Raw genomic sequence first — 23,483 nt, 5'->3', positions numbered from 1 at the left:
AGGTAATTGGGTCCGGCTTGCCTTCAGGCGAAGACAAGAATTGGGCCGAAAGACCGCAATTAGTACTTCAAGACTAGTCAGTACACTTTTTTGAGGCTCTCAAACCCGTCAAAACTTACCAGGCTACCTCTTCGCCCTCGAACTCCGGCCAGTCAGTACTACAAACCGGAAACCGAGAATTGTCTAGCGCCTCGGGACGGAAAATCACTCTCATCTCAATCGCATCCTCACGCCCTGTGAAGGGAGGTACACCAGGGCCAGTGAGGACGAAAATTTTGTCTGTTACTGCGCTGTGTAGGATGTAGTTCTTATTTTGAACAGCTTGACATGGCCGCCGACCTGAACAAAACTCCTGTAGCAGAAGATCATGGATACCCTAGGTTTGGATTCAATCTGTTAGTTGAGACAACACCACAATGACCGAGGTCCCCCGAAATAGGAGGCTTACGTCCCAAGAAGATATAGATGTTGTCGAACATATGTGGTACTTCGACCGGGCATCTAAGACCATAAAGGTGGTCCCAATTTGCCTATGCCTTAGTCTGCCGATGAGCACTCTATAGTCCATAACGTTATTCGGTCCCCTAGTTAGGCATCTAGTTAGAAGGACGGCGAAAGGAGGAAATCGAAAGCCATGTAGAATCTTACAAGCGCATTGAATTGATTACAAGATTAATCACTTCGAACTTTCCAGCAAGATCGGCCCGAAGACTGCTCAGGATGCCATCGTAATGTTTCCAGCGTATCTTGTGGATGACCTTTGAGAACCAATCTCTATGTCGCTTTTCCCCGAGGAAAGGCTGAAGACTCGTAACTTTGGCGAAGAAGTCGTTGAGGAGACCGGCGACCGCTTGTAACTCGGGCCCAAGAATACGCAGCAGTCTGGTATTGTCCTGCGCCGCTGAGTCGCATATGACTTGGGCTGCATACGCAAACGACTCATATACATGTATGTGCTTCACAAATTCTCGGATGGCCCTGCCGCGCAGAAGTCCGACAAGAGTCACCAGACCCTGCAATAGTGGGTAGAAGTCGCCCACGCTGAAGCCAAAGGGAACCATCGCAAGGCTGTTGGGTAGTCTTTCGATAAGAGTGTTTGAGTCGCGCTGAGGAATTTTCAGAAGTTTCGTGACATTTTCGCCAGCAGAAGTAAGTTCAAAAGAAGGATTGATTTAGGGGTATAAATGCCCATCGCCGAGGGCTGGTCGTGGGAATTAAATATGACTGCTCTTGTAGCTAGCCCACGCGTTGAGAATTGGAATTTGGTCAACTTCACTTCTGCAGTGCCAGCTCATACATCTCTTCTACCCGATGCATCCTCACAGACCAGTGCCGTGGGAGCCCTTGATCATTGGCTGCGGCATGTGGTGGTTGTTGGCACACCAGCATCGTTGCAGTCTAGACTGCTGCAAGAGAGCGGCAGGCTCTGGCGTGAACCGTCCCGGCACAGCCTCGAAACTTGAATCATGCCGTTTGATTGAACAGTCGTTACCCGACCCCTCCATATCAATCATGATGATCTGCAGTGAGGCGCACGGGATATTCTTCGTGGTCTGATCTGGGGCGGACGAAATGAAACCATGGTGTGCGTGAGGTAACTAGAGATTTTATGCTTTTGGATGCACAATTTTCTGTTATAGAGATGCGCAGACAAAACTTCGTTCGCTACTTTCCATTCAATACATGAACTTAGCGTTACTTATTAAATGATAAATGCCATTTTGAAATCACAATCTCTAATTAATGCCGTCGTGACCCGGTACTGCTACTGATAAATTGCAGACAAATGAAATCTATAATCGACAGTGACCGCCCTGGTATCTCAAACTAAGCCATCAACGCCGATATCCCCAGTTCCACAAACGAGTGTTGTCCGTCATGGTCTCTCAGCGACCGCCGTTGACCTTCTTGCCCTGCTGCTCAGCCTGCATAGCGTTCATGCCAGCGTTGAGCTTACCAAACTGCCACTCAGGGAGGGTAATACCAGTCTGCTCGTTGATGGTCGTCATCAAAGGCGGCAGCATCTGGTAAATGTTCCTCATCGTGTCGACCCCAGAGTTGCCGCCACCCTCGCCTGACTGAGACCCCGTGTTCCACACGCTGATCTTGGGCTCCAGACCGCGAATGGCCGAGGCGTTCGCCTTCGCCAGCTCGACGTAGGTGCCCTTCTCGATCATCAGGTACTGCATCAGACCCGCCGGGCCGCCGAAGGCCTGCGCCATCTTGCCGTACGCGTCCGCCATCGCGGACAGACCCTCGGCCTTCTTGAGCGACACCGCGAGGTCCGCGTCGGCCGCCAGCTGCGTCGCGTACTGCGCCGCCTCGGCGTCGAGCTTGTTCTTCTCGAAGCGCGCCTTCGCATCCGCCTCGATCCCGTACGCGCCGGCCTCCGCCTCGCGCTTGTTCTTCTCCGCGCGCGCCCGCGCGTCCGCCTCGACGGCGTACGCCTCCGCATCCGTCTGCTGCTGCCGCGCCTCGCGCTCAATCGTCGCCTTGACGACGTCCCGCGCGCGCAGGCGCTCGATCTCGGCCGCCGCGCGCTTCACCTCGACCTCCTTCTTCAGGTCCTCGTCCTTGCTCTCGAGCGCGCGCTGCGCCTGCACGCGGGCAATGTCGACGTCGCGCGTCAGCGACGCCTGGCGCGTGTCGAGGTTCGCCTCGGCGGTGGCGCGCTCAATGTCGCGCTCCGTCTTCTGCACGGCGGTCTCGGCGTTGATCTTTGCAATCTCGCGGTCCTGCTCGCCCTTGCGCTGGGCCTCGCCGACGTTTCCGCGCAGCTGCGCCTCGGCGACGTCGATGCGGGCCTGGTTGGTCGCGCCCTCGTGGGCCTTGCGCGAGAGCGACTCGAAGTAGATGCTGTTGGGCGCGTCCTTGAGCTCCTTGACGTTGGCGTTGTAGATGACGAGGCCGAACTGGGAGAGCTCGGATTGGATGTTCTTGAAGATGCGGCGCTTGAAGACCTCGCGCTCGGTGAAGATCTCCTCCATGGTCATGCTGGAGACGAGCACGCGCACCTCGCCCTCGATGACGCCCTTGACGATGTTCTCGAGGTGCAGCATGGAGCCGCCCTTCTTGTCGGCGGCCTCGGCGAGGAGCATGGCGTACTTCATGAGGGCGTCGCCGCGGTCCTCGCGGGTGTTGGCGGGGATGGAGTCGTGGTCGTTGCTGTGGACGGAGCTGTCGTTGTTGTTGCTGTTGCTGCCGTGGTAGAGGTGCTGGGCGTTTGCGCCGCGGGAGTTGACGTCCGGGCCGACGGTGAAGACGACGGGCAGCAGGAACTGCAGTTTCTCCTTGGTCATGGCTTGCAGGCTCATGGCGTAGTCGTGGGGCTGGACGGAGAAGCGCATGCAGCGCTGGAAGGGCCAGACCCATGTTGCCTTTGTGATCTTGACCGTTTTCACGGACATACCCGTGATGGCCAAGTACTCATCGGGGGCAGCGATTCTGTAAGACATTTTGGCGGTGTTTGTTTGGGTTTTGATAGATGGTGATGGGGTCTGAAAGATGAGGGGTGATTAAGTGACTGCTTTGCTGGCTGGAATCAAATGGATCAGATGGCGAGTAAGACTGATCTTATATAGATAGTCGTCGTTGATGTCTATCGGAGAACCCGAGTAGGAAGCGTGGCGGGTGACGAGAAGGTTTACTTATGCTTTGGATGAGCCGATGAGGTGTTGGTGGCGTTGGTTCTAACACGGAGTAATTTACAACCCTTAATAACGAAGGAGGGTATGTTGGGGTATCTCAGGATAATGTTACACTTGTGTGACACGAAAGAGCAAACGTTGTAGATGGCTCTCCTCCTTTTTATGTATGCTCGGTCTATTCGCGTTTCTGATATGCCAACCTTTAGGAGTCATAGGCACGACGGCAGATCGCAAGGCATTCTTGCAGGAGCGGAAGCCAATCGTTGAGCCTCGTGCAACACTACCAAGGGCCATGCCGAAGAGGGGAAAGCAGCAAATGGCGCGTAGGAGCTATCCGAGCGGGTGTGTGGAGGAGCCCAGGAAGGGCTGAAATGGTCTTGGTATGTCACTTGGAATGCGCCCAAGGTATGAAGGTGAATAGAAGAATAGTGCCAGATAATCCCTTCTCTTCCCTCTATCGAGGTCACGTTATCTTTTCCGACGTAACCAAGTGTTCGGCCACCTCCGAACTCATGAATTATTCTCAGAAGCTCCTGTATATTCATGGTATTCATCACCCCAAAAACCACTTCATGTCATCAGTGGCGCCTAGAGTAAGTCATATGATCCTGGTCCAAGCTCCCTTCGCCTTCCAGAAGCCTTCCTAAACGGCTGCCTAGTGGCTTGGTATGTGGGTCTGTGGGGGATAAGACGGCGATCATTCCGCCCGACTCACACTTCCAGGGCACCTTGCTGTGTTTTCACCAATTGAGGCCCGACCATACTCTGATGAACCGCTGCTTTCATGTAGATGAGCATCTCAGCCTCAAAATCAGGGTTCTTTGGTATGCACAGGGTCTATCAGATAAGATTTTGCCCCGTAGGAATATTCCGTCGGCAATCAGAGTCGCACTCATGGATCCCCGAGTTCCAATCCTCTCACCGAGGAACGCCTCAGCTGAACAATCCCAATCAATTCCAGACTTACATCATGCCAAAGCATCTGCACTCCTGATCTCGCAGAGAAATCCCGCAGGCTAGACAGCATCACCCACGATAAATCACTCAGCTAACCTCCAGATCAACATTCTCGGGCTCTCGCGTCTAACAACATAACCCGACCCAGTCGGCACCGAAGCCCGCATCCGGGGACCGAACCGGAGGCGGAGTCAGGGGTGGGCCTCAAAAATCGGTCACCTGTCTCCGGAATGCTGGAAGCGAAAAGGGGGTCCCCGCGCTGGTTACACAGCAATCGGGCGACGCTAGTTCCAAGGGGGCACCTCAATCTGGCTCATTGCGCGAATGGACGATTCGGTCAGAGTCGTAGTCATCCTGATTCCTGGTGCCACAACTGTCCAATAACCCCCGACTTAGCGTGTTCGCCCAGACGCCCCGCCATAACCGGTTCATGTCGCACAATCCCCCCAGGGACAGTCAGGATCAACGGCACAGCAAACCCAAGGCTCGGTCGGCTATGAGCTGGGGGGGCGCAGCCTCACGCCATCTTCCTAGTCTCTGGCCTCCGCATCTCCCTCATTTCCATTGCCCAGCGCACCTCATTCTTCACCAAACGACCCTGATAGAATCGGAGAAATCATTTAGATCGTCCGGACCCAGCCTCATAAAGTATAATTCCCGCTCATCGCCGTCGGCCGAGTTCACACTCACGTGAACACTTCATCTTCGGAGGCGAAATAATCCTCTTGTGGCTGCATGCAAGTTCATCCTGTGATAGGACGAGGCACACTGGGTGGCGTTTTCCCACTGGGGCTGACACAAGGCAGCTCATCTCGTGATCTCCATCCATTCATGAACAACCTCTCTGGCGTTCTTTGCCAACCAATTATTGTTCTTTTGTCACACAGCGATATTACCAGGCGTCTATAGCTCATCAAGGCTTTAAACGAGAAGATCGTGTATTCTTGCCTTTCTTACCAATCATAGTCAGATCAACAGCAACTTGACACCATTGTCACCAAGTTATCATCAATAGCCTCACCCAACCAAACATCGTCAATTACCTCACCTACCTATCGTCGACCGCTCACCACCAGCAACAACATACCCAACAACAATCAAAATGTCTAAACAACCACCCTCCTACGACCTCGACAACGACCCCTCCGACCCTCCCCCCGCCTACACCTCACTCACCTCCCCCTCCCCTGCCTCATTCTCACAACAACTCCCCCAAACCCTCTCCTCCCTAACCTCCCTCCTCCGCACAACCCAAGCCCAACAATCCGCCCTCGCCTCCCACAAAACAACAACCCTCCTGCCCCTCCTCACCCCGCACCTCGCCGCCCTCCTCACAACCCTCGCAACGTCCCCCTCCCCGCCGCCCCTCGCCGAGCTCGTCTTCGTCCCCGCCGCCGCCGTAGACCCCCGCTGGAGCATCGCCTCCGACACAAACGAAGTCGTGCAAGTCGTACGCGTCTCTCCCGCAGATTCAAAGGAATCCCCCTCAAAACCGGGACAAACTCCCCCCACAGGCCCCTCCTCGTCCTCATCCTCCCTCCGCGAACCCTCCTCCTCATCATCCCTTCGCCCCAACCCGCCCGCCGCCTTCGACGAATGGGGCCGCTGGTCCGACTCCTCCTCCTCCTCCCCCGAAACCACCCGCGAAGAAGAGTGGTGGTGGGCCGACGAGGACATGGCGCGCCGCCTCGCGCGGCAGCTGCAGCCGGAGCCCAAGGTCGACCGCACCGTCGTGCGGCAGGTCGTGGAGCAGGTCATCCAGGAGAAGAAGAAGGCGCGGGGCTGGGGGCTGTTCAGAGGGGGCTCGTCATCCGAGGCGGCAGCAAGTTCGTCGTCGTCATCGGCACCGCCGCCGGACTTCAGCAAGGCAAGGCGGCAGCAGCAGCAGCAGCAGGATGAGGATGTAAGCATGACGGTGCGCGCAGAGGAAGTGACGTTTCGCAGGGAGAACGAGCTGGGGATCTGGGAGAGCATGAGGGGGTGGGGCATCGTGGCGCGCGTTAGGATTCGCAGATGACGGAGGAGGCACAGGATGTAAATGGAAAAAGCTTTCGTGGATGGAATTATGTACGGATCAACAGGGGTCATTAACAAAGCTGGAGCTATGAATACATCTAGCGACGAGGACACAAACCCACCAACGCCGAGCTCAACGACATCGCGGCACTCTTTCTACCTGAACCAAATGTCTACGCTTGCGGTCCTCGTCTAGGGGGCGGGAACCGTTCCGTATCCTATCCGAATCTTATTCCGGAGCCCGGGTCCCAGGTGCCGCCCTGCGGGGGCTTGCTCCCCGATCCCTGCGCTTGCTGCGTGGTGGGGGCAGCCGATGAGCCGGCTGGTGCCGAGAACTTGATCCCCATGTCGGGCTGCCACATGCTAGTTGGCCTGGGGTGTTGCGGTTCGACGGTTGAGCCCGCCCATGACTGAATGTGTGCCTCGGCGGGAGGATGCACCACCTCCTGTCTTGAGGGCTGCTGCTGAGGCTGTGAGGACCCGGGAACGACACTGGCATTGAAGTAGGAATTATTTGTGCGTTGGTCGTACGTTGAGCCAGCGGGCGAGTGGACTGGGGATCTGTTGATGTTGAGAGAGCCGAGAGGCGGCATGTTGACCTCCCTGGAACGTTGTTAGCAAATACTCCTACAGAATGATAGGACAATACCGACTCTTCGAGACTCTTTGCGTCCATCCGCCGCTCCGCAGCCCACGCCTTGACCGGGTCCCGGAAGTTCTGGCCGACTACCTTGCTCAGGTCGTTGTAAAACTTGCGGCCCACGTCCACATTGTTGACAATCTCCTTGTACTTGTAATAAGCATTGTCCAACCTCTGCAATGCTTGCTCGCGCTCCCTGCTGCCGCCGCTGGTAAGATTCTTCTTCTGGCCCTCGAACTCACGGTTGACCCGTTGCACCTCCGTCATGAGCCGGTCCTGCTCGTCCTCTTCTTTTGCCACGGCTTCAATGTCTCCGTCATAGAGCTTGTCAAGACGCTTCTCGAAAAACTCTTCAAAGTGCGCCGGGACGATGGCTGTTGTCGGGTACGTCCGCTCAAGACGGGCAGCCTCTTTGAGGATGTCGGGCTTGATGTCGTCCGTTCTTGCCTTCTCCCTCAGTGCCTCGGCCTTCTTTCTCCTTCGCGATTCAAGACGGAGGACATCGTTGTATGCCCCGCGCAGTCTTCCTATGACTGGCTTCAAAGGCTCGGGGATGTCCATCCGTCTGCTTGAAGGGACGTAGTCCATGAGGGCTCGGTCCGATCCGGAGAGCATCTCCAGCAAGTCCTGGACCTCTCTGTACTTCTCTCGCACAAGTGCGTCACTGCTCGTACTGCTGGCAAAGTAGCCCTCGATTTCTGCTACTTGTCCCCAGAACGCAGCGCCCTGAGGATCGCTCCGGCTGTCTGGTCTCGACCACCTGTCTGTGCCGTACTTCCGTCTAAGCCTTTGGTCCTCTTCCTCCTCTGCCGTCAGGATAGCTTTGCCCTCATTGAAGACTGAAATATCTGCATTCCGGAGTTTGTCGATATCGGAGAAAGCTCGCTGGATGCGTCCAATAGCGTCAGCCTGGCGAATCTCTTCGGCGTGGTGAACCAAGCTGTGAGGTAGGCCGAGGGGCTTCTCGAGGGCCTGTAATGAGCCCGGCAGGTTGATAGAGCTGAGAATCTGGTGGAGCTTCTCAGTCTGAGTCTCCATCTGACCAATAATATTCTCGTTGACAATGCGATCGCGAAGTTGTTCGTAAATGGTGATGGCGGCGTGCACAGAGAACGGCACCAGCTTCGTGAATAGGGCGGGCCCGAACTCGGCCTGGTCTCCGAGGTAATCGAACGGGTTGCCCACTTGAGGCGGAACCTTAGCGATGGCCATGTTCGCCCTGTCGAGGATCTTGAGTTCAGACTTGGGCGGTACGGGATCTGCTTGTGTTAGCCTGGCCGCTTCCAACCTCTACCTCGCAATACTCACTAAGATAAATCACGTCGTTGTCCTTCTCCGCCCGTTTCAGATCCTCCTCAACCTTTCTCTTCAGGCCGTTCAGGTCATCGAGCACAGCTTTGTTGAGGTACCCGCCCCTACTCTCTTTCAGCCCTTCGTTGACGCACGCCACAGCATCCTGCAATCTCGCAACCTCCTCGCCGTACTTCCGCTTCTCCAGGCAGTCGCACGCGGCGCGGTACTGCGCGGCGCCCGCAAAGTGGTGGTGCTTCGCGCTCATGTGGTGGATCCACGCGGAGCTGATCGCCTCGCTGTTCATCGCCGCCTCGCCCGCCGAGTTGTACAGGTCCGACACGCGCGCCGCCAGCCGGGCGATGATGGCATCCTTGTACTCGTCCATAACGGCCTTCTGCCAGAAGCACTCCTGCGACTGCGCGAGCAGCAGCTGCGCCAGCGACTCGAGCGTGTTGGCGTCCATGTCCTCGGGCGGGTCCGACATGCGCAGCTCGGGGAGGATCTCTTTCTGCATGTGCTGGAGAACGCCCGCGGCGGACGAGAAGTAGCCCGCGGCGGTCTTGAGGCCCTCGGTGCCGGTGCGGGACTGGGTGACGGCGAGCTGGGAGTAGAGGGAGGCGAGGTTGTAGAGGATGTTCATGAGCTCGTACTTGAGGTTGTTGCGGACCATCGGTCGCTCGGTGTTGTAGCCCAGGGCTGGGTACCAGGTGAACTCGGCGCCGATCTGTCCAAAGCATGGTTAGCATTTCGCTGCGTTTGTCGTAGGATGGAACGACCACGTACGTCGATCGGGAACTTTCCACCGATCCACACCAGCTGTCCGGCGTAGGCCTGCAGCTTCTTGATGCCGCTGGGGTGCGGCTCCCTCACGTTGACCGCATCGCGTCGGAGGGCATCGATGACCTCAAGGTCCTGCCGGAACATGTCCGGGTGCTGGTCATATTTGGTGTTGATGTACTGCCGTATCGTCGAGGACAGCGACAGTTGGGTGGATTTGCGGAAGGGCAGCGACAGGATGTTCGATATACTGGCCCCAAATGACTGTTAGCAGGCAGACCAAACAGCGCAAACTCGAGTGATCGCAAAGGTTACTCACGTCGCCATGTCGAAGGGTCCCTATCGGGGCAGGGTTGGACGTTGGAAGAGCTCAAGCTAGGCCAGCAAGCTTCATGACTTCATTTCTCGAAACATGGAAGGACACAGGGCGGCACAGCAGTAGCGTACCGGCCCAACTGACGTTGGCGGGGCACGTGTGGCACAGCTGCGGCTGTGGCGTTGAGTGGGGGTGGGGCGTGGCTGAGACAGAAAGGATACGTGCCTGACGCAGCACAAGCTACTGGCCTGACATATGAGGCTCCACAAGTTCATCCCATCGCATGAATCTCGACACATGGCAATCAAAGGCAGTCTCATCGCACGAGTCAAGGCAAGACGAATCAAGTCATGTTTTTGAACATTTCATATCATTTGTATACACTTGTCTAACTCTACAAGGCGCCAATGGTATGAGCACCCTCCTGCCACCGTAATTTAATCCAGGTGGTTGACCTCCGAAAAAGGACACCCAACGTCCTTATCATGACTCCAAACGTCCGGCCTTTCACAGGTCTATGTACCGATTGCAAGATCCGTCCAAGCAATCCTTCTATGTGCAATGCAATGCCGCAGAAGAAGAAAGGAGAATGAAAGTGTAGCGGTTGCCAGCATGCTTGTTGTAATAAAAAAGGCCCGAACTCAAACGCCGAAGCTCTGATTGAGAGCTATATGCCGAAGTCGAGAACCGAGTCGAATCGAAAAGGGTTTTTTGGTTTGTAATGAAATGAGGGTATCGCGGTCAGCGGATTATAATTATGATCCTGTCCAGGGAGGTTGGTATTGGGGGATCCGTATGGTATGCTTTTGCCCTGGGCAAGGCAACCGTTATCCTTCGCTGGGTTGCCTTTGTGCTGCCGTCTGAATCGAAATAGGCCCGTGCCATTTCGGCCGAGGGCCAGCTATGAAAACAGGCCAGGATGTCCTGGGATGATGGGGAAAATGCTTGGATGGGTTGCTGAGGTGCTTTTATCCGATGGCGTTTCGCCAAAACCACCCGTCCCATCATGTCATGAGGTGAAGGCGCCTCGAGAGGGCCTTCGCCTGTGTCGTATCGTCGTGCTCGAGAGTCCCGAGGGCACCTCATGTGGAGGGAATCCACACAAGCTCGATAACGCCGTCGATCTTGCTCATCGGCTCGCCGTCCTCCTCGACCCAGCGCTCGTCATCCTTCCTGCGGGTGTAGATCTGGAGTACGGAACCGTCCTCCTGGACGTGAGCCTCCTGGAGCTCCCAGGCAATCTTGCGACCAGTCTTGTGCAGAGATCTGCGCTGGGGGCCGAACATGTAGTCCAAGTTCCAGCCAATGTCATCGGGGGCGGGGGTAAAGGTGCGCTCCATCTGGTCGAGGTTGAAGTCGATGCCTTGCGGGTAGTGGGCGACGCTGAAGCCGTTGGCGATGATGAAGTCGTCCGACGTGATAAATCGCTGGTACGGGCAGTCCTCGCCGCAGGCGTGAGAAACCTTGGTGGTCTGGAAGGGCTTGGCAAAGTGCCAGCCGCCGCCCTTGTAGTGGTGCAAGCTCAAGGGCTTGATGCCACTCTCGTAGAAACCGGCCGGGTCGCCGTACAGGTCGAGCTGCCACAGGTCCCAGATGTTGGTAAGGCGGACCTCGGTGTTTTCGTAGATGCACTTGCGGAGGAGAATGTCGCCCTGGGGACCCCAGCCGGAATTGGCTTCCTTGACCTTCTGGGGGGTCTTGCAAGCCTCGTACAGCTGGTTGATGGCGGCAGCCAGGGGAACGCTGAGGAAGACACCAGCACCGCCGAAGGCCTGGGAACCGTGGCGATGGATAGCGTTGACATCCTCAGAAAGGGTTCCAACGTACAGCGGGTCGAGGTGATCGAAAGTAGCGAACTTGTCAATGAGACCGTGCATGCTGGGGAAGTAGGTATCGTCGTCGCAGGTGACCAACCACTTCTTCGACTTGCGGTCGGGGTGGTTGTAAAGGTAGGGAACCAGAGTCAGGTAGCGAACGGCCATCTCCATGGAAGGGTCGGAGTGGGCCACATCCACGTCAATGCCGACACGCTTAAGCCTGTCGCTCGCATCCTTGAGCTCGGCGTCGCTGGCGTCCAGGAGGAGGAGCAGAAGCTTTCCGCCGTTGGACTTGCCGTTGCTGTCGGTAAGCCAGTGAGACCACTCCTTGATCGGGCTCGTCTTGGGGTCGTTGAAACGCTTGTAGGTGGTGGAAACAGCGAACATAAAGTCAGAGGCGTTGACAGTGGCAGGGTAAGGGGATTGAGGGACGGGGAGCTCGAGAGGAGCGTGGCACTCCTCGGGGGCGTAGGACTTGGTGACATCAACCGTCTTGAATTTCTTGGGCAAGAATTCCTGGTCGAGGACGGTGTAGGCCTTGCGAATGATGTTCTTGCGGGTGAACCTGACGTAGCGCTTGAAGTAGTGAATCTTGTTGTCGAGGCCATACTTGTCCTTGACCTGCTTCAGGTGGTCGGTGTTGACATCGCAGTTCATGACGTGAGTCGAGGAGGGGGCAGGCTCGGCGGGGATCTTGTCGGAGAGAGACGATGAGCCGTGAGACTTGACGGGGTCCAAAGGCTGCTGGTGGGTGATGGAGGACTTTACTCCGGCACCGGTTTTCATAATACGGCCGCGGACGTCGATGGCGTCGTTTCTGAGGGTGAGGGCCATGATGACCAGGATGACGACTGCAAAAAGCAGCGTTCTCGTGAGTGGGTTACGCATACTGCAAGCGCGAACCGGACCAGGCAGCTTAGCGCCCATTGTCCGAATAAGACGGTCTAGTTGTTTTTCGTCCAGCTTGACGGCTGTAGGGGGGGGTGTTCGGCTTGGTGTTTTTGTGAGCGAGCAGTCTGAGCGATGAGATGAGGTCGTCGGTTGTCGTCGAGGGTTCCTCTTCCTTGTGCTGTAGTCCTTGGTGCGGATTTAATGAACTCGGATTGGAGAAGTGAGTTCGGACGATAGCTCCACGACCCAAGACCTGTCAAACAGAAAACGAGATGTCTGTATGGATGATTGCAAACCGAGGCCAAATGGAAAAAAGCAGACACCGGCGATAGCAGCTAATGGTGGTTGTGTTGAGCGAGTGACACGATCATAGGACCGGCAAGTGATCGGGAAAACGGGAATCTCTGCTGCTGGAAAGGAAGACGCGAGCAGAGACTGGCGATCCAGATTCGTGGTGAACTGGAGAGACGAAGAGAAGGGAAAGGAGCAGGAGGGGAAGGGTGGGAGATGAGGGAAGAAGAGGTAGAAGAGGTCTGGAAGAGTGAAAAAGAGGGTCCCTGAATAGCGGGCGGGTAGGTACAAGAAAGGTGCGTAACGGTGCTGAAAAGACGCCAAAATAGTACAGTAGGGGATGGATACTACTATGCGGCGGGTGCCGGTATCGAACGGAGCAAGGTAGGTAGATAGGTATTCGTAGCGCGGTAGGGTACGTAGGTAGAGCGAAGAAGGCGAACAAGAGCTACGAATACCTGCTTGGAGCGTGCCGGGAGGAGACTCCGTATGTGCGGCGTAGAGTGACGGACGGGGACCGGGGGTGGTTCTCAATGTTCACCACGCTGATTTAGGGGGTGAGGAGGGTGTGGGACATGGAGTTGTGGGTGTGCGGACGAGGAAGATGGAGGCGTGGACCAGGGGGAGTGGGAGCGGGAGTGGGAATCCAGGAAGAAAGAGGGAAAGACTGGGACTGGGATAATGGCTCGGGAAGTTGGAGCCAAGTTTGGTCTGGAACCCTACATATCGATAACTGGAAGGGTGAGCTAAGCCTCTCTCTTTTACTCTGAGAGTCTGGCTGGAGCGAACAACAGTGACAGAAAACACAAGGTGCACCGAGAAATAGGAAGAGACAGAGACAGAAGAAGAATGGACGTGGGAGAGAGGGCTTGGCGACGAGCAGCAGCTGCAAGAGCCAGGGACGGGTGGGATTTGGTGATTGGGATAAAATTGGCAGCAGGGGGCCCTGCTTGAAGAAGAGCGCCTTCCTTCCCACTTTTGGGATGTACCCAGGGTACGTATCTTTTTCATTTCTTCCATTTCCATTGTCGCCATTTCCATTGCTTCCAGTGAAGGATGGCAAGAGAAGGGACAACGGGATGGAGGGAAGGACGGAAACCTCAAAGAAAACGGCGAAAGGGGGGGGGGGGGGGGGGGGGGGGGGGGGACAAAAAAACACACAAGAGAAACAAATCACTAAAGTAGCAACTTGTTTTGGCAACAACGACGGCAACTGCCACTGCCTCTGCCACTGCCACTGCCCTCCCGCCGCCACACACAAGCAGCGGCTCTGTCTTACGGCGGCGAGCTGCACCAAGGTCCAAAGAAGGAGGCAAGACGGCGGCGGCGATGCGCATGGCAGTGTGCAGGGTAAACGGGTGGGAAGGAATGGGTAAAACGGGACCTGCAGCTGCGTATCCGTCGTCTGTGGCCTGTACTTGGTAGAATGTGTGTGTGTGTGTGTGTGTGTGTGTGTGTGTGTGTAGCTCCAGAATAGGTACAGTAGCGTTGCGTTGCTTGTGCATGGGAATTTGCAACCGAGTTGGAGGTTGACGAGTGACGAGTCGCCTCAGCCCATTCTCTCTGGACAGCAACTGAGACTCTCAAACACTGAGATGCTTTCTGCCTGTATGTATTCGTAGCGCACGCCGTAGGGAGAGACGAGCCTGCGACAGAGGGCTCTCCTCCTCGTCCCATGTCGACAGTTGAGGTGCGGTGCAGACGCGGCAGCGGTAGCAGCATGGAACACGCAGAAGCAATCCGCGCTCCGCTGTCTGATGTTCTGTGCTGCAGTTGTTGCTTCTGGCTGGATGTAGGTGGACTGGACCACATGTCCCTCGCATCAGACTGACCGTCCTCGTCATCTCATCCAATCCTTCGCCTCTCCGAGACCGTCTTCAATCGTTGGCTCGCTCGGTACAGGTGAAGGGAAGCAAAAAGGGAGGAGGAAAAAAAGGGTGAGTGGGTTCGGGTTCACCTCACCTCCAAAAGTGTGGGCAGGGAACGGCGAAAGGGGGTAGCGATGGGAGGTGGGAGGTCCAGCCCGCGACCAGGAATCCGCCGGCCCGGGCGCTGCTGGCTGGCCAGGGGCGGGGGCACAAATGGGGGCAGGGGAATTATTCCCGGTGGGGGCCCTGGGTGGAGACGGCGTGGGCGCGACTGCCCTGGGTTTTTTTCTGGGACGCTACCGCACCTCACTCAGCACTCACAGTCGAAGTCGACACTGTCACTGTCACCGTCGCTGTCTGGTTACGGTAGCCCACAGTTTCCCCAGCCATCGTTACGGCACGGTGACGGAACCCTGGGTCGTCTTACAGCTTCTGGCCCATCTGCTGCTGCTGGGCATGGCTGTCCGGCACGCAATCAGCTTGGAGCTGGACGCTGACGATGGCATTTTGCAAGATCCAAGATATTGCATTGTCCCGACGGGGCCAGGAACACACTCCGACGATGCTGCGGCCACGAAACCACGCAACCACCGCATCCAGAGGCGCCGCCACCAGCGCGTGGCCAAGATCCAATTGACAGTCCCGTCTTCCGTCGCGCCGGCGCCGGCAGCGGCTCCTTTGCTGAATTCTCGAAGGCGTGCTCGCTGGTACCTAGTCCAAGTCACCTAGCGCCCAGTGCTGGGAACATGCCCCGAGGCCGTCGCGTCTCTCGCTAGTCTGTATCTAACGTAAATCTGTCTGATCCCAGATTGCAGAGGTTGCTGGCCGTGATTAACGCAGATTGAAGTGGGCTCCGGGAGATGGCGTTCTTATTATGTAAGGAACAGCAGAAGAAGCACTTTTCAGTTGCCCTTCGTCGCGCGATGGCTGCCCTGCGTTCTGAAGTGCAGGGCAGCTTCTTGCAAGTTGCAGTTCACAGTTCCATTGCGAGACCTCCGTTGCTTATCAGTTGGCAAATGACGGCCAGCGAACCAAAAGGAAGGAGCCCCGCTGCGACTTGATCTGTGCCGTATCATTGGTCCACAGACCACCAGATCCAATCGCCATCCAATCGCCATCGCGTGGCTCGACAAACGTGCTCGAGGGAACCGCTCACGATTGGAAGGTGCGACCTCCCAGGATGTCCTTCCCAGTGCCTAACAAATTCTGTCCAAAAAACGTGATTGGCCACTCGTCACCGTTTTCTCAGGGGGAGAGCGGCTCTGGCTCTGGCTCTGCTTCCTTCCCTCCCAGATGGCAGGAGGAGGGCGTCTCGATAGCCGCTTCCTTTCCCAGCTTGCCCCTTGTACCCTTCCAGTACCTGCTCGTCCCGGCCAAATCACCGCTTCCCGCCAAGTACCGCTCCCGTACCCGTGCTCCAACCTGCAATCACCGCAATCTCTCCTTTCCATGTGCCGAGCGACCCCAATCTTAATTTTTCCATTGCAAACCACCACCCACGTCCACCACCACCACCACCACCGCCACGCCCATCATCGCCAATGCCAGCAATCCCAACCCGTCCAATTTCATCAGTCTGCTGCTGCCGCTGCTGGTAAGCCATCCCCTTCCAGAACCCTTGGCTATCTCTCTCTCCCGTGGGCCGCTCCAATCTCGTCAATTTCGCGGCGACGGGTAGCTTGACACCCGTCCCCAATCTCGCCGGGAAGAAACACACAAAAGACGACTTTTCATTGGACTTTGACACCATCATCGCCATGGGTCCTTGCCAAAGGAGAGATACTCTACTACGCAGTACAAACATGATCTCAAGATTTACACGTCGAAATCGCTCACTCGCACACACAACACGGCTCACTCGGCCGTGGCCCACGTCTGCCAATACTGTTAGCGGCCTCATGGCGACCACCAAGCATGGCATGGCATCGCAGGGCTCCCGAATTCTGGATGCTACTCCAATGCTCCAATGCTCCAGTGCTCCATCGCGATGCCCAGACGGATCACGCTGCCAGATAACTCTACTCGGCACTCAATCGACGTCGTGCTGATCACCGTCGATGCGTCTTAATCCCAGACCTCCGTTTGTGCTTCCGTTACCCTCAATGGCCCAACACCCTCGTCACCGTGGGGTTTGTCAACCACTGCCTCGTGGGTCCGAGTCGCCGTCTGCCGGTCGCCTCCCTGTCGACGGTTTGCCTGTCCTGTCATCTTGTCCTGTCAAAAAGCCCCAGTTCAAGGTCTCCAGATCCTGTTCTGCTGCTGCCAGCTCCGCCGTTCGATGCCGTTGCCGTCCAGCTTCAGTGCGCACGCCTCCCGGATGCTTGCCGCCCGAAGGCCCTGCTCCTGGCACCTTACCTCGAACTCGGTGCCCTGGAGCCGCCGTCGGCCATGACTCTCGCACCCAGCTTGCATTGCCATCGTCATCTACGAGCTGACCGGAGCTGAGCCGCTGAACACATTAACAAGCTTTTACTCTGCGCAATCGACCTTTCTACAAGGAACCTCGTACCCGCTGTGCTGTCCACAAAACCACAAAATCTACAAACACTGCCTGCTCAGTGCCACCATCTCGCCTGTCTGCCACCCGTCTATTACTCCGAATGAAACCCTCGGGAACCCCAAAAAAAAAAAAACGCATGCACGCCTCACGGGTGCGCCAGAAGCGTTGCTATTTTTCGCAGCGCAAAAACTGGGCCGAGTTACGCGTCGTCATCATCCGGAGCGGACGATCTGATCCAGTGCTAGCCAGCGCCTCCACCAAACTGGCCAATGTCATCGGCGGACTCCAACAACCACACACACTTTTTGGTCTGGTGCTTGTCACTCGCTGCGTGCGTGCCTACTGCTGCACTCTGCACCTGTTCCTGCACACCGTCACCGTTCAGACATCAGACGCCCACAAAACCAACGGAGCCTTGGGAGCCTCCCAACGGGCCACACCCACGGCTCGCGGAATACGTACCGAGTCTTTTTTTCAGAATGTCATCGCTCGTGCTCCAGCATCAACACTTTAAGCGGCTCTGATCTTCACTTCTTATGCCTATCACGCTAGTCTTCTCACCTCCTTATTCAACAGCCCAACCTCCAACGTCTACGGAGCACTTTGACATGCTAATGCGCCCTTGCGGCCAACCAGATGCTTTCCATCTAGAGATCGGCAACAACAAGAGGAGAGGGAAAAATGAGGGAGGCATCGATTGCCGCTCACCTCGGGCTGGTTGGCTGATGGCCGCTGTCTGCCCGCTGCTCTGTCCCTGAACGGACCCCAATAGGGGAGGAACGGTGCTGGGGATTGATGGCGGTGGACGTCCCTTTCCCTGCGACAAATCATTTTTCAGGCTGTCGAGTCCGACTCTGGACGCTACATCCCAGGCTTGCCAAACCATTCCCAACAGACAACGACTTTCGAATCAGGGATGGTGCCGGCTCCGTTTGATTCTTTCCCTTTTGACGAAACATGACGCGGATCTTGCTGCGAACCGCGGCCGATCAGCATTTCTCTGACAACAGACACGCCGTCTTTGTGCCCCTTCAGGCCAAGACTATGTATCTCCATTTCAACTGCTAGCCACCGCTGCCACCCTACCCAAAACAGCGGCGGGTGCTTGGAGCGGCAGCTGGTCCATCCAGTACAGACTTTCGGCTCAGCGAGCCTAACCTGCCAATCTGCAGGCTTCAGCCAAACCTTCCAACGCCTGCCCCGAGAGACGGGAAGCTCAGGATCACAGAAAGTCAATTTTGTCCAGCTCTACCCGGTCAGTCACTGTAAACATCTGCAAACACCTGGACTTGGCCCTGAGCTTAATCGTCCCAAAACCACCCGGAGGAGACGATGGCGGCTTCTGGCACCGACACGCCGGTCGTTACATGCAAGCCGATGGTCGACTAAAGCTCAAACCCCAGAACAAAGGGAAAAACGGGCAGCATCAATGGGCCCTGGCGATCGGCCTGCTCATCTGCCCACCTAAACCACACTGGAGACCATTTCAATGGACCTGACACGATCTGACGAATCAGTCTCCAGTTGTTCGCTGCCTCAGCACCAGTTCGAGTGACCTTTCCTTGGCGTGGGGATGTCAGATGAAGAAGGGGTTGTGGACGACTGGAGGCTGGAAAGCCCAAAAAAGGGGGGTTCTTGAGCGGCCGGTGAAAGGCCGAAGCGAGGACTGAACAGCGAATGTGTCGCTGAGGGAGACCGGGGTACCGAAAGACCCAAAAAGTCCCAATGCTGCACATCCTGGGCGTCTCATCACCGTGGAGTCGATGACGTCCTCAGCACAACCCTGGTCGTCGTCCATCTCGACTTCTTGCACCAACATCGCGCCAAACTGGAATTTTGCTCAGCCTACCTGGGCATTCACGCCAGGGCACACAATCCACCTCTTCCGTGTTCCGAACCTGCGGCCCAGGCGAGACGGGCAAAGTCCAGACAATCGTCACAAATGCGACGTCCCGTCTCTCTGGTGCCGGGCGGAAATGCAGGAATGACATCCAGCATTCCAATGCCAGCGGGGTATGTGAAATAGTCTACAAAGCTAAGCTCATGAAATCACGCAAGCCCAGGCCAAAACAAGACCTGAACCAGCCTTGCGACCGTCACTGGAAGTCTTTTTTTAGGATAAAGACAGTGTCTCTCGACGAAATTCGTCCGAATTTGTCGACCTGTCCCAGCGGCCCCCTGTGGATCATATACAGATCCGTTTCATAGAGACCGAATGATCTGCCCTGCCCTGGGTTAACGGCACTGTCCCCTACGGTATCTCAACCGACGACAGACGATGGCCCCGTGTTAATTGCAATTGAGATTTGTGCATTCAACTTGTGACAGCGCGGGAGCGCACGGCGACCGGCCGGCACTTGGGCCCACCCGTTGTGTCGTGAGCGCCGTACCGCACCGGTGACCCTGTTCCCGCATTGCCCAAAAAGGCTAGGAGGCGGATATCACGATCTGCTGGCTTCCTTCCGCCTCACTTCGTCGGTCCGATGGCTGGCCGAGCGCTGCGGGTTCTCATCCTGAGGCGCCTTTCGAGAACAGCACCAGAGGGTGCTCGCCGGTGGCGTGATGCAAGCATCGGCCGTGGCATCTCTTGTGTAAACCGTCAATCATGCAGCTCACCCAATACGCCAGGCTTGAAGTCAGCTTCGCCGGTATGGATAGAATTTGGTTTGCTACCGGCAATTGGCAAACACCCCGCATGATCTCGAGCCTGCAAGGGGTTTTCTCCAACCCAGGGAGGGGGACCACTCAGATCCAGACGTTGCTTATTCTGTGGCCGTTGCTTTTTGTTTTCCCAATCAACGATACGTTCCTGCGCCGGCTTGGTGCTTGGCAACCAGTCGGTTGAAACATGGCACTCGATGGGCTACTAGCGCAGAACCACGCGACCAACCAGGGCGAGGTTCAATATCTCTGAAGCATCTCTGGAACATTGGCGCAGCTTGCAGAAAAAAAGCCACAAATTATTGCAGGTTCCGTATGATTTAGAAACAACTGAACCTCTCGCGTTACGCAGGGGGGTTGGATATCAAGTTCGATGGCCGTCATGCCTATTTGACCACGTAAAACACTCAGTAGTATACGCCTGCCTCGACCGGTTCTGGCGTGAATTAGGACAGCAGCAATCAACTGAAGAGTTAAGATGCAAATCGTACAGAGGTATCTGTAAGGTTACTCGGAGTTTGTGGCAGCACTCCTCGTTGGTCACATTATGCACACCGTGAATCTGTTGCCGTCTTACGCCGTCTGTGGCACGCCGGAGAATGTCTGGCCGAGTTGTCGAACTGCGAGGTGCGATGTCTCGGCTACATACTTACTTCCATAGTACACCCGGACGACGGCGAACGACGCGCCACTGTTCACTCTGTCCATCATGGATTCGCGGATGACACGCCCGTGTCATGGGGAGAGGGCAACTTTAAGCGATACTGACACACATCACAGATTCCTCGGGTTTGCTTATTATGATATCGAAAGGAATTATGTCATTGAGGGGGCTATCTAAGCTCTAAGCTGCAACCGGCCGTGCATAAGGGATATCTCATCGCGCAACTTTCATACACAAACTCAAGTCATGACGCTTTTCGTTATTGTTTTTCACTGGTACTGCTGCTTGTGGTCTCCCACGCCGGGACGAGGAACGTTGTCCTCGACGTAGCCCGGGAGCTGCTCGTCGCCCAGAGCTCCCGAGGCAGTCGGGCCGCTCTGGGGAGGATGGGATCCCAGCGGGCCACCCTGGGGGTACTGCCCGTAGCCCTGGGGCGGCTGTCCGTATCCCGGGGGCGACTGCTGGCCGTAGCCCGGAGGTGCCTGGCCGGGGCTGGTGGTCGGAACGGGGCCGGTGGCCGGGACGGGGGCCGGGGGAGGCAGGTTAGCCTCGGGGAGGGGCTGCTGCGCCTCCGCGGTGCGCAGGGCCTCGTACAGGAGGTGCGCGCCACCGGGCCACTGGCCGGCGGGGCCCTGGGGAGGGACCTGGCCCTTGATGATCTGGTCGACCGACACCTTCTGGCCGTAGAAGGCCGCGTTGGCGTCCTTGCGCTCGGTGACGACGGTGCCGTCGACCTGGACGCCGGCGTAGAAGCCGCGCGACTTGACGTACGAGAAGTTGGGCTTCAGCGACGTGCTGCTGCTCCTGCGCTTCGCCTTCTTGTCGTCCTCGGGCTTCAGCTTGCCGTCGTCGGCAGGCTTGGCCGCAGCAGCAGCAGCGCCAGCAGCGGCAGCCTCGTCCGCGGCCTTCTGCTCGCCCTCCTTCTGCGACTTGCCGCCGAAGCTGGCGCCAACGTCCATGACGCCGCCGGCGCCGTAGGGGCCCGCCACGACGGCGACGTCGGAGCCCAGGCTGACGCGGTTGCCGAGGAAGGCGTTGAGGGCCTCGCGGGAGTTGATGATGAGGACGGTGTCGTGGATGTCGGCGCCGATCATGAAGCCGGCGCCGACGGCGTGGACCTGGATGCCGGAAGGAGGGCCCCAGGAGCCGTCGGGCAGGCGGGCGATGAGGACGCCGGAGCCGGTGGCGCCGGAGAACTGGAAGCCGGCGCGGAAGGTGGTGAAGATGGCGAGGCCGACGGCCTTGTTGATCACCTTGCTGGGGATCTTGACGATGGCCTTCTGCTCCTTCTTGGCCTTGTTCGGGGTGACGGGGCGCGAGGAGCCGCTGCCGCTGGCGTCGGTCTTGCCGGGCTCAAGCTTCTCGGAGGCCGCCGTCTGCTGGGGCGGGACGTCGGATGCGATGCCCTCCTCTGCGGTGCTGATGTTAGCCTTGTTCTGGACTGACGGTGAACGGAAAAGGGAGGACTTACTGCAGAAGCTCTGCAGGATCTTGGCGGCCTTTTCGCACTCCTTGTCCATGGTGGTGGGCAGGAAGCTCTGGGAGCCCATCTTGTTGGCCATGGCGTTGATGGGGCCGGCGGCCTTCATGCCGATCTGGGTCAGACGCTCGCCCCATCCCTTGTGCTGCTTCTGGGGCTTGGTGGCATCGGGGGCGGTCGCGGCGAAGGCGGCGGCGGCCTGGGAGGCGGCGGGGTCGGTGTGGTCGGCGCCCGGGGGCGTGTAGTGGTGGCCGGCGCCGCCGTACTGGGTCGGGTTGTAGTCGGCCTGGTGCTGCTGCTGGGCCGGGGGAGGGGCGTACTGCTGGGAAGGGGCGGCGCCGTATTGCGGCTGCTGCTGCTGCTGGGTTTGGGGCGCGTGGGTGTACTGCGGCTGGTTCGCGGGGGGAGGGCCGGGAGGCGGCGGGGGGAAGTACGGCTGCTGGCCCTGCTGGCTGGCGGGCAGCTCGGTCTTTTGGTCGGTGGGAGGGGGAGGGAAGGTCTGTTGTTGGTGGTGCTCGCCCGTGGGGACGGGGGGCTTCTCGTTGTGGGAGGGGCCTGACCACGACATGATTCAGGACGTGCGAGGTGTTGTGCGTGTGTGGGCTTTGGGTATCAGGTGTCGAAGAGGTAGAGCAAACGAGAAGGTGATGCGAGGTAATGTAGGAGAGGAAGGAGGCGGGGGGATGGATGGGTATCGTCTGATGATGGATGAGGCTGGTGATGGCAGAAAGGAAAGCAGTTGCTATGAAGGTGACGGCAACTGTTTTTGTATGTTTGGGAGATGGCGAGCTGGACCCTGTTTTATTTTTTGTTTCTGGATCTTGATGAAATGAAGCTTGTTGAGGATTTGGTGTGGCGCAGAAGTGTCGTCAACGTGGATATCGCGGCCCTGTGAGGCCTAGATGGAGCTTCTTTTGGCCGCGAGAGAGACGGAGAGTCAGGGAGAGGCCTCTTGCTTGCGAGAAGAGGCGTCAGTTTCCACGTATTAGCTGGTGGTAGGTACCAAGAGCTGCCGTGACAGCTCACCAGTGCGCCAGAGAGTGGCACAGAGAGGGGAAAGCGTGGAGGGGCACCATTAAACGTCATAGTGTGGCTGATGGGGATTAGTGGGGTACATGGGGCAGTAGCGTGTGGCTGAGCCGGGCTTGGAGAGCACGCGATTCGTCTGCTGTGTGGCCTCGCGAAGGGAATTAGTGGGTGTTGACGGTGTGCAATGTGTTCATCCCTGCTCTCTCAAGTTCCCGCTCTGGCTGGAGGGCATCCCCGCGGCCGCCGATGAATGCCGCTGCTGCTACTGGTGATGCTGCTGCTGCTGCTGCTTTCGGGGTGAGCGGTGCGGGAGCGGATACATGTTGCTACACCCGCCGCCTGTTTTGGACGTTTTGCTTCACGAGGGAGTGTTCAGAGTTCTGGCCTGCATCGTTCCATGCGGATGGAAGAACTATCGAAGGTTGTGGAAGCTTCATTCCCGAGGTGACACCAGGTTGGGCGCGAGTCAATTGCTGCATCGAGACTGAGTTCCGTCGCTGGAGGGAACAGAGTTCAATATGAAGCTTCTGAAGCTTCTCGCTTGACCCGACCGAACGTGTGAGAGTGGGCAGATGAGTTTGTTTTGATACAGTTGATACAGTCGTCGATGCATCACTTGCAGCATGAGATGAGATG

The 23,483-nt window shown here is 57.2% G+C and overlaps 5 protein-coding genes across 5 annotated transcripts; 1 reads left to right on the top strand and 4 right to left on the bottom strand.

Moving 5' to 3' along the window:
* Positions 1–1,886: 1,886 nt before the first annotated feature.
* FLOT1 (Flotillin-like protein 1) lies at positions 1,887–3,455 on the bottom strand (the record flags this gene model as incomplete). Its single annotated transcript, XM_037317745.1, has 1 exon — positions 1,887–3,455. One exon carries the CDS (start codon positions 3,453–3,455, stop codon positions 1,887–1,889), a length of 1,569 nt encoding a protein of 522 aa, XP_037183651.1.
* Positions 3,456–5,706: 2,251 nt separating this feature from the next.
* On the top strand, positions 5,707–6,621 carry CGCA056_v002486 (uncharacterized protein; the record flags this gene model as incomplete). Its single annotated transcript, XM_037317744.1, has 1 exon — positions 5,707–6,621. One exon carries the CDS (start codon positions 5,707–5,709, stop codon positions 6,619–6,621), a length of 915 nt encoding a protein of 304 aa, XP_037183652.1.
* A 217-nt stretch (positions 6,622–6,838) lies between these two features.
* On the bottom strand, positions 6,839–9,657 carry prr-1 (pH-response regulator protein palA/prr-1; the record flags this gene model as incomplete). The annotated part of the gene is made up of 5 exons (XM_037317743.1): positions 6,839–7,223; positions 7,274–8,519; positions 8,569–9,277; positions 9,337–9,580; positions 9,650–9,657. 5 exons carry the CDS (start codon positions 9,655–9,657, stop codon positions 6,839–6,841), a joined length of 2,592 nt encoding a protein of 863 aa, XP_037183649.1.
* Positions 9,658–10,728: 1,071 nt separating this feature from the next.
* Positions 10,729–12,297, bottom strand: CGCA056_v002484 (uncharacterized protein; the record flags this gene model as incomplete). Its single annotated transcript, XM_037317742.1, has 1 exon — positions 10,729–12,297. One exon carries the CDS (start codon positions 12,295–12,297, stop codon positions 10,729–10,731), a length of 1,569 nt encoding a protein of 522 aa, XP_037183650.1.
* Positions 12,298–20,607: 8,310 nt separating this feature from the next.
* CGCA056_v002483 (SH3 domain-containing protein) lies at positions 20,608–22,386 on the bottom strand (the record flags this gene model as incomplete). The annotated part of the gene is made up of 2 exons (XM_037317741.1): positions 20,608–21,749; positions 21,810–22,386. The coding sequence occupies 2 exons, from the start codon at positions 22,384–22,386 to the stop codon at positions 20,608–20,610; spliced, it is 1,719 nt and encodes a 572-aa protein (XP_037183647.1).
* Positions 22,387–23,483: the final 1,097 nt, after the last annotated feature.

Source organism: Colletotrichum aenigma (genome assembly GCF_013390185.1).
Source record: "Colletotrichum aenigma strain Cg56 chromosome Unknown KSG_Cg56_contig02, whole genome shotgun sequence".
Taxonomy (NCBI): domain Eukaryota; kingdom Fungi; phylum Ascomycota; class Sordariomycetes; order Glomerellales; family Glomerellaceae; genus Colletotrichum; species Colletotrichum aenigma.
The sequence above is the reverse complement of the archived record's forward strand: the minus strand, read 5'-3'. Positions and strand labels throughout refer to the sequence as shown.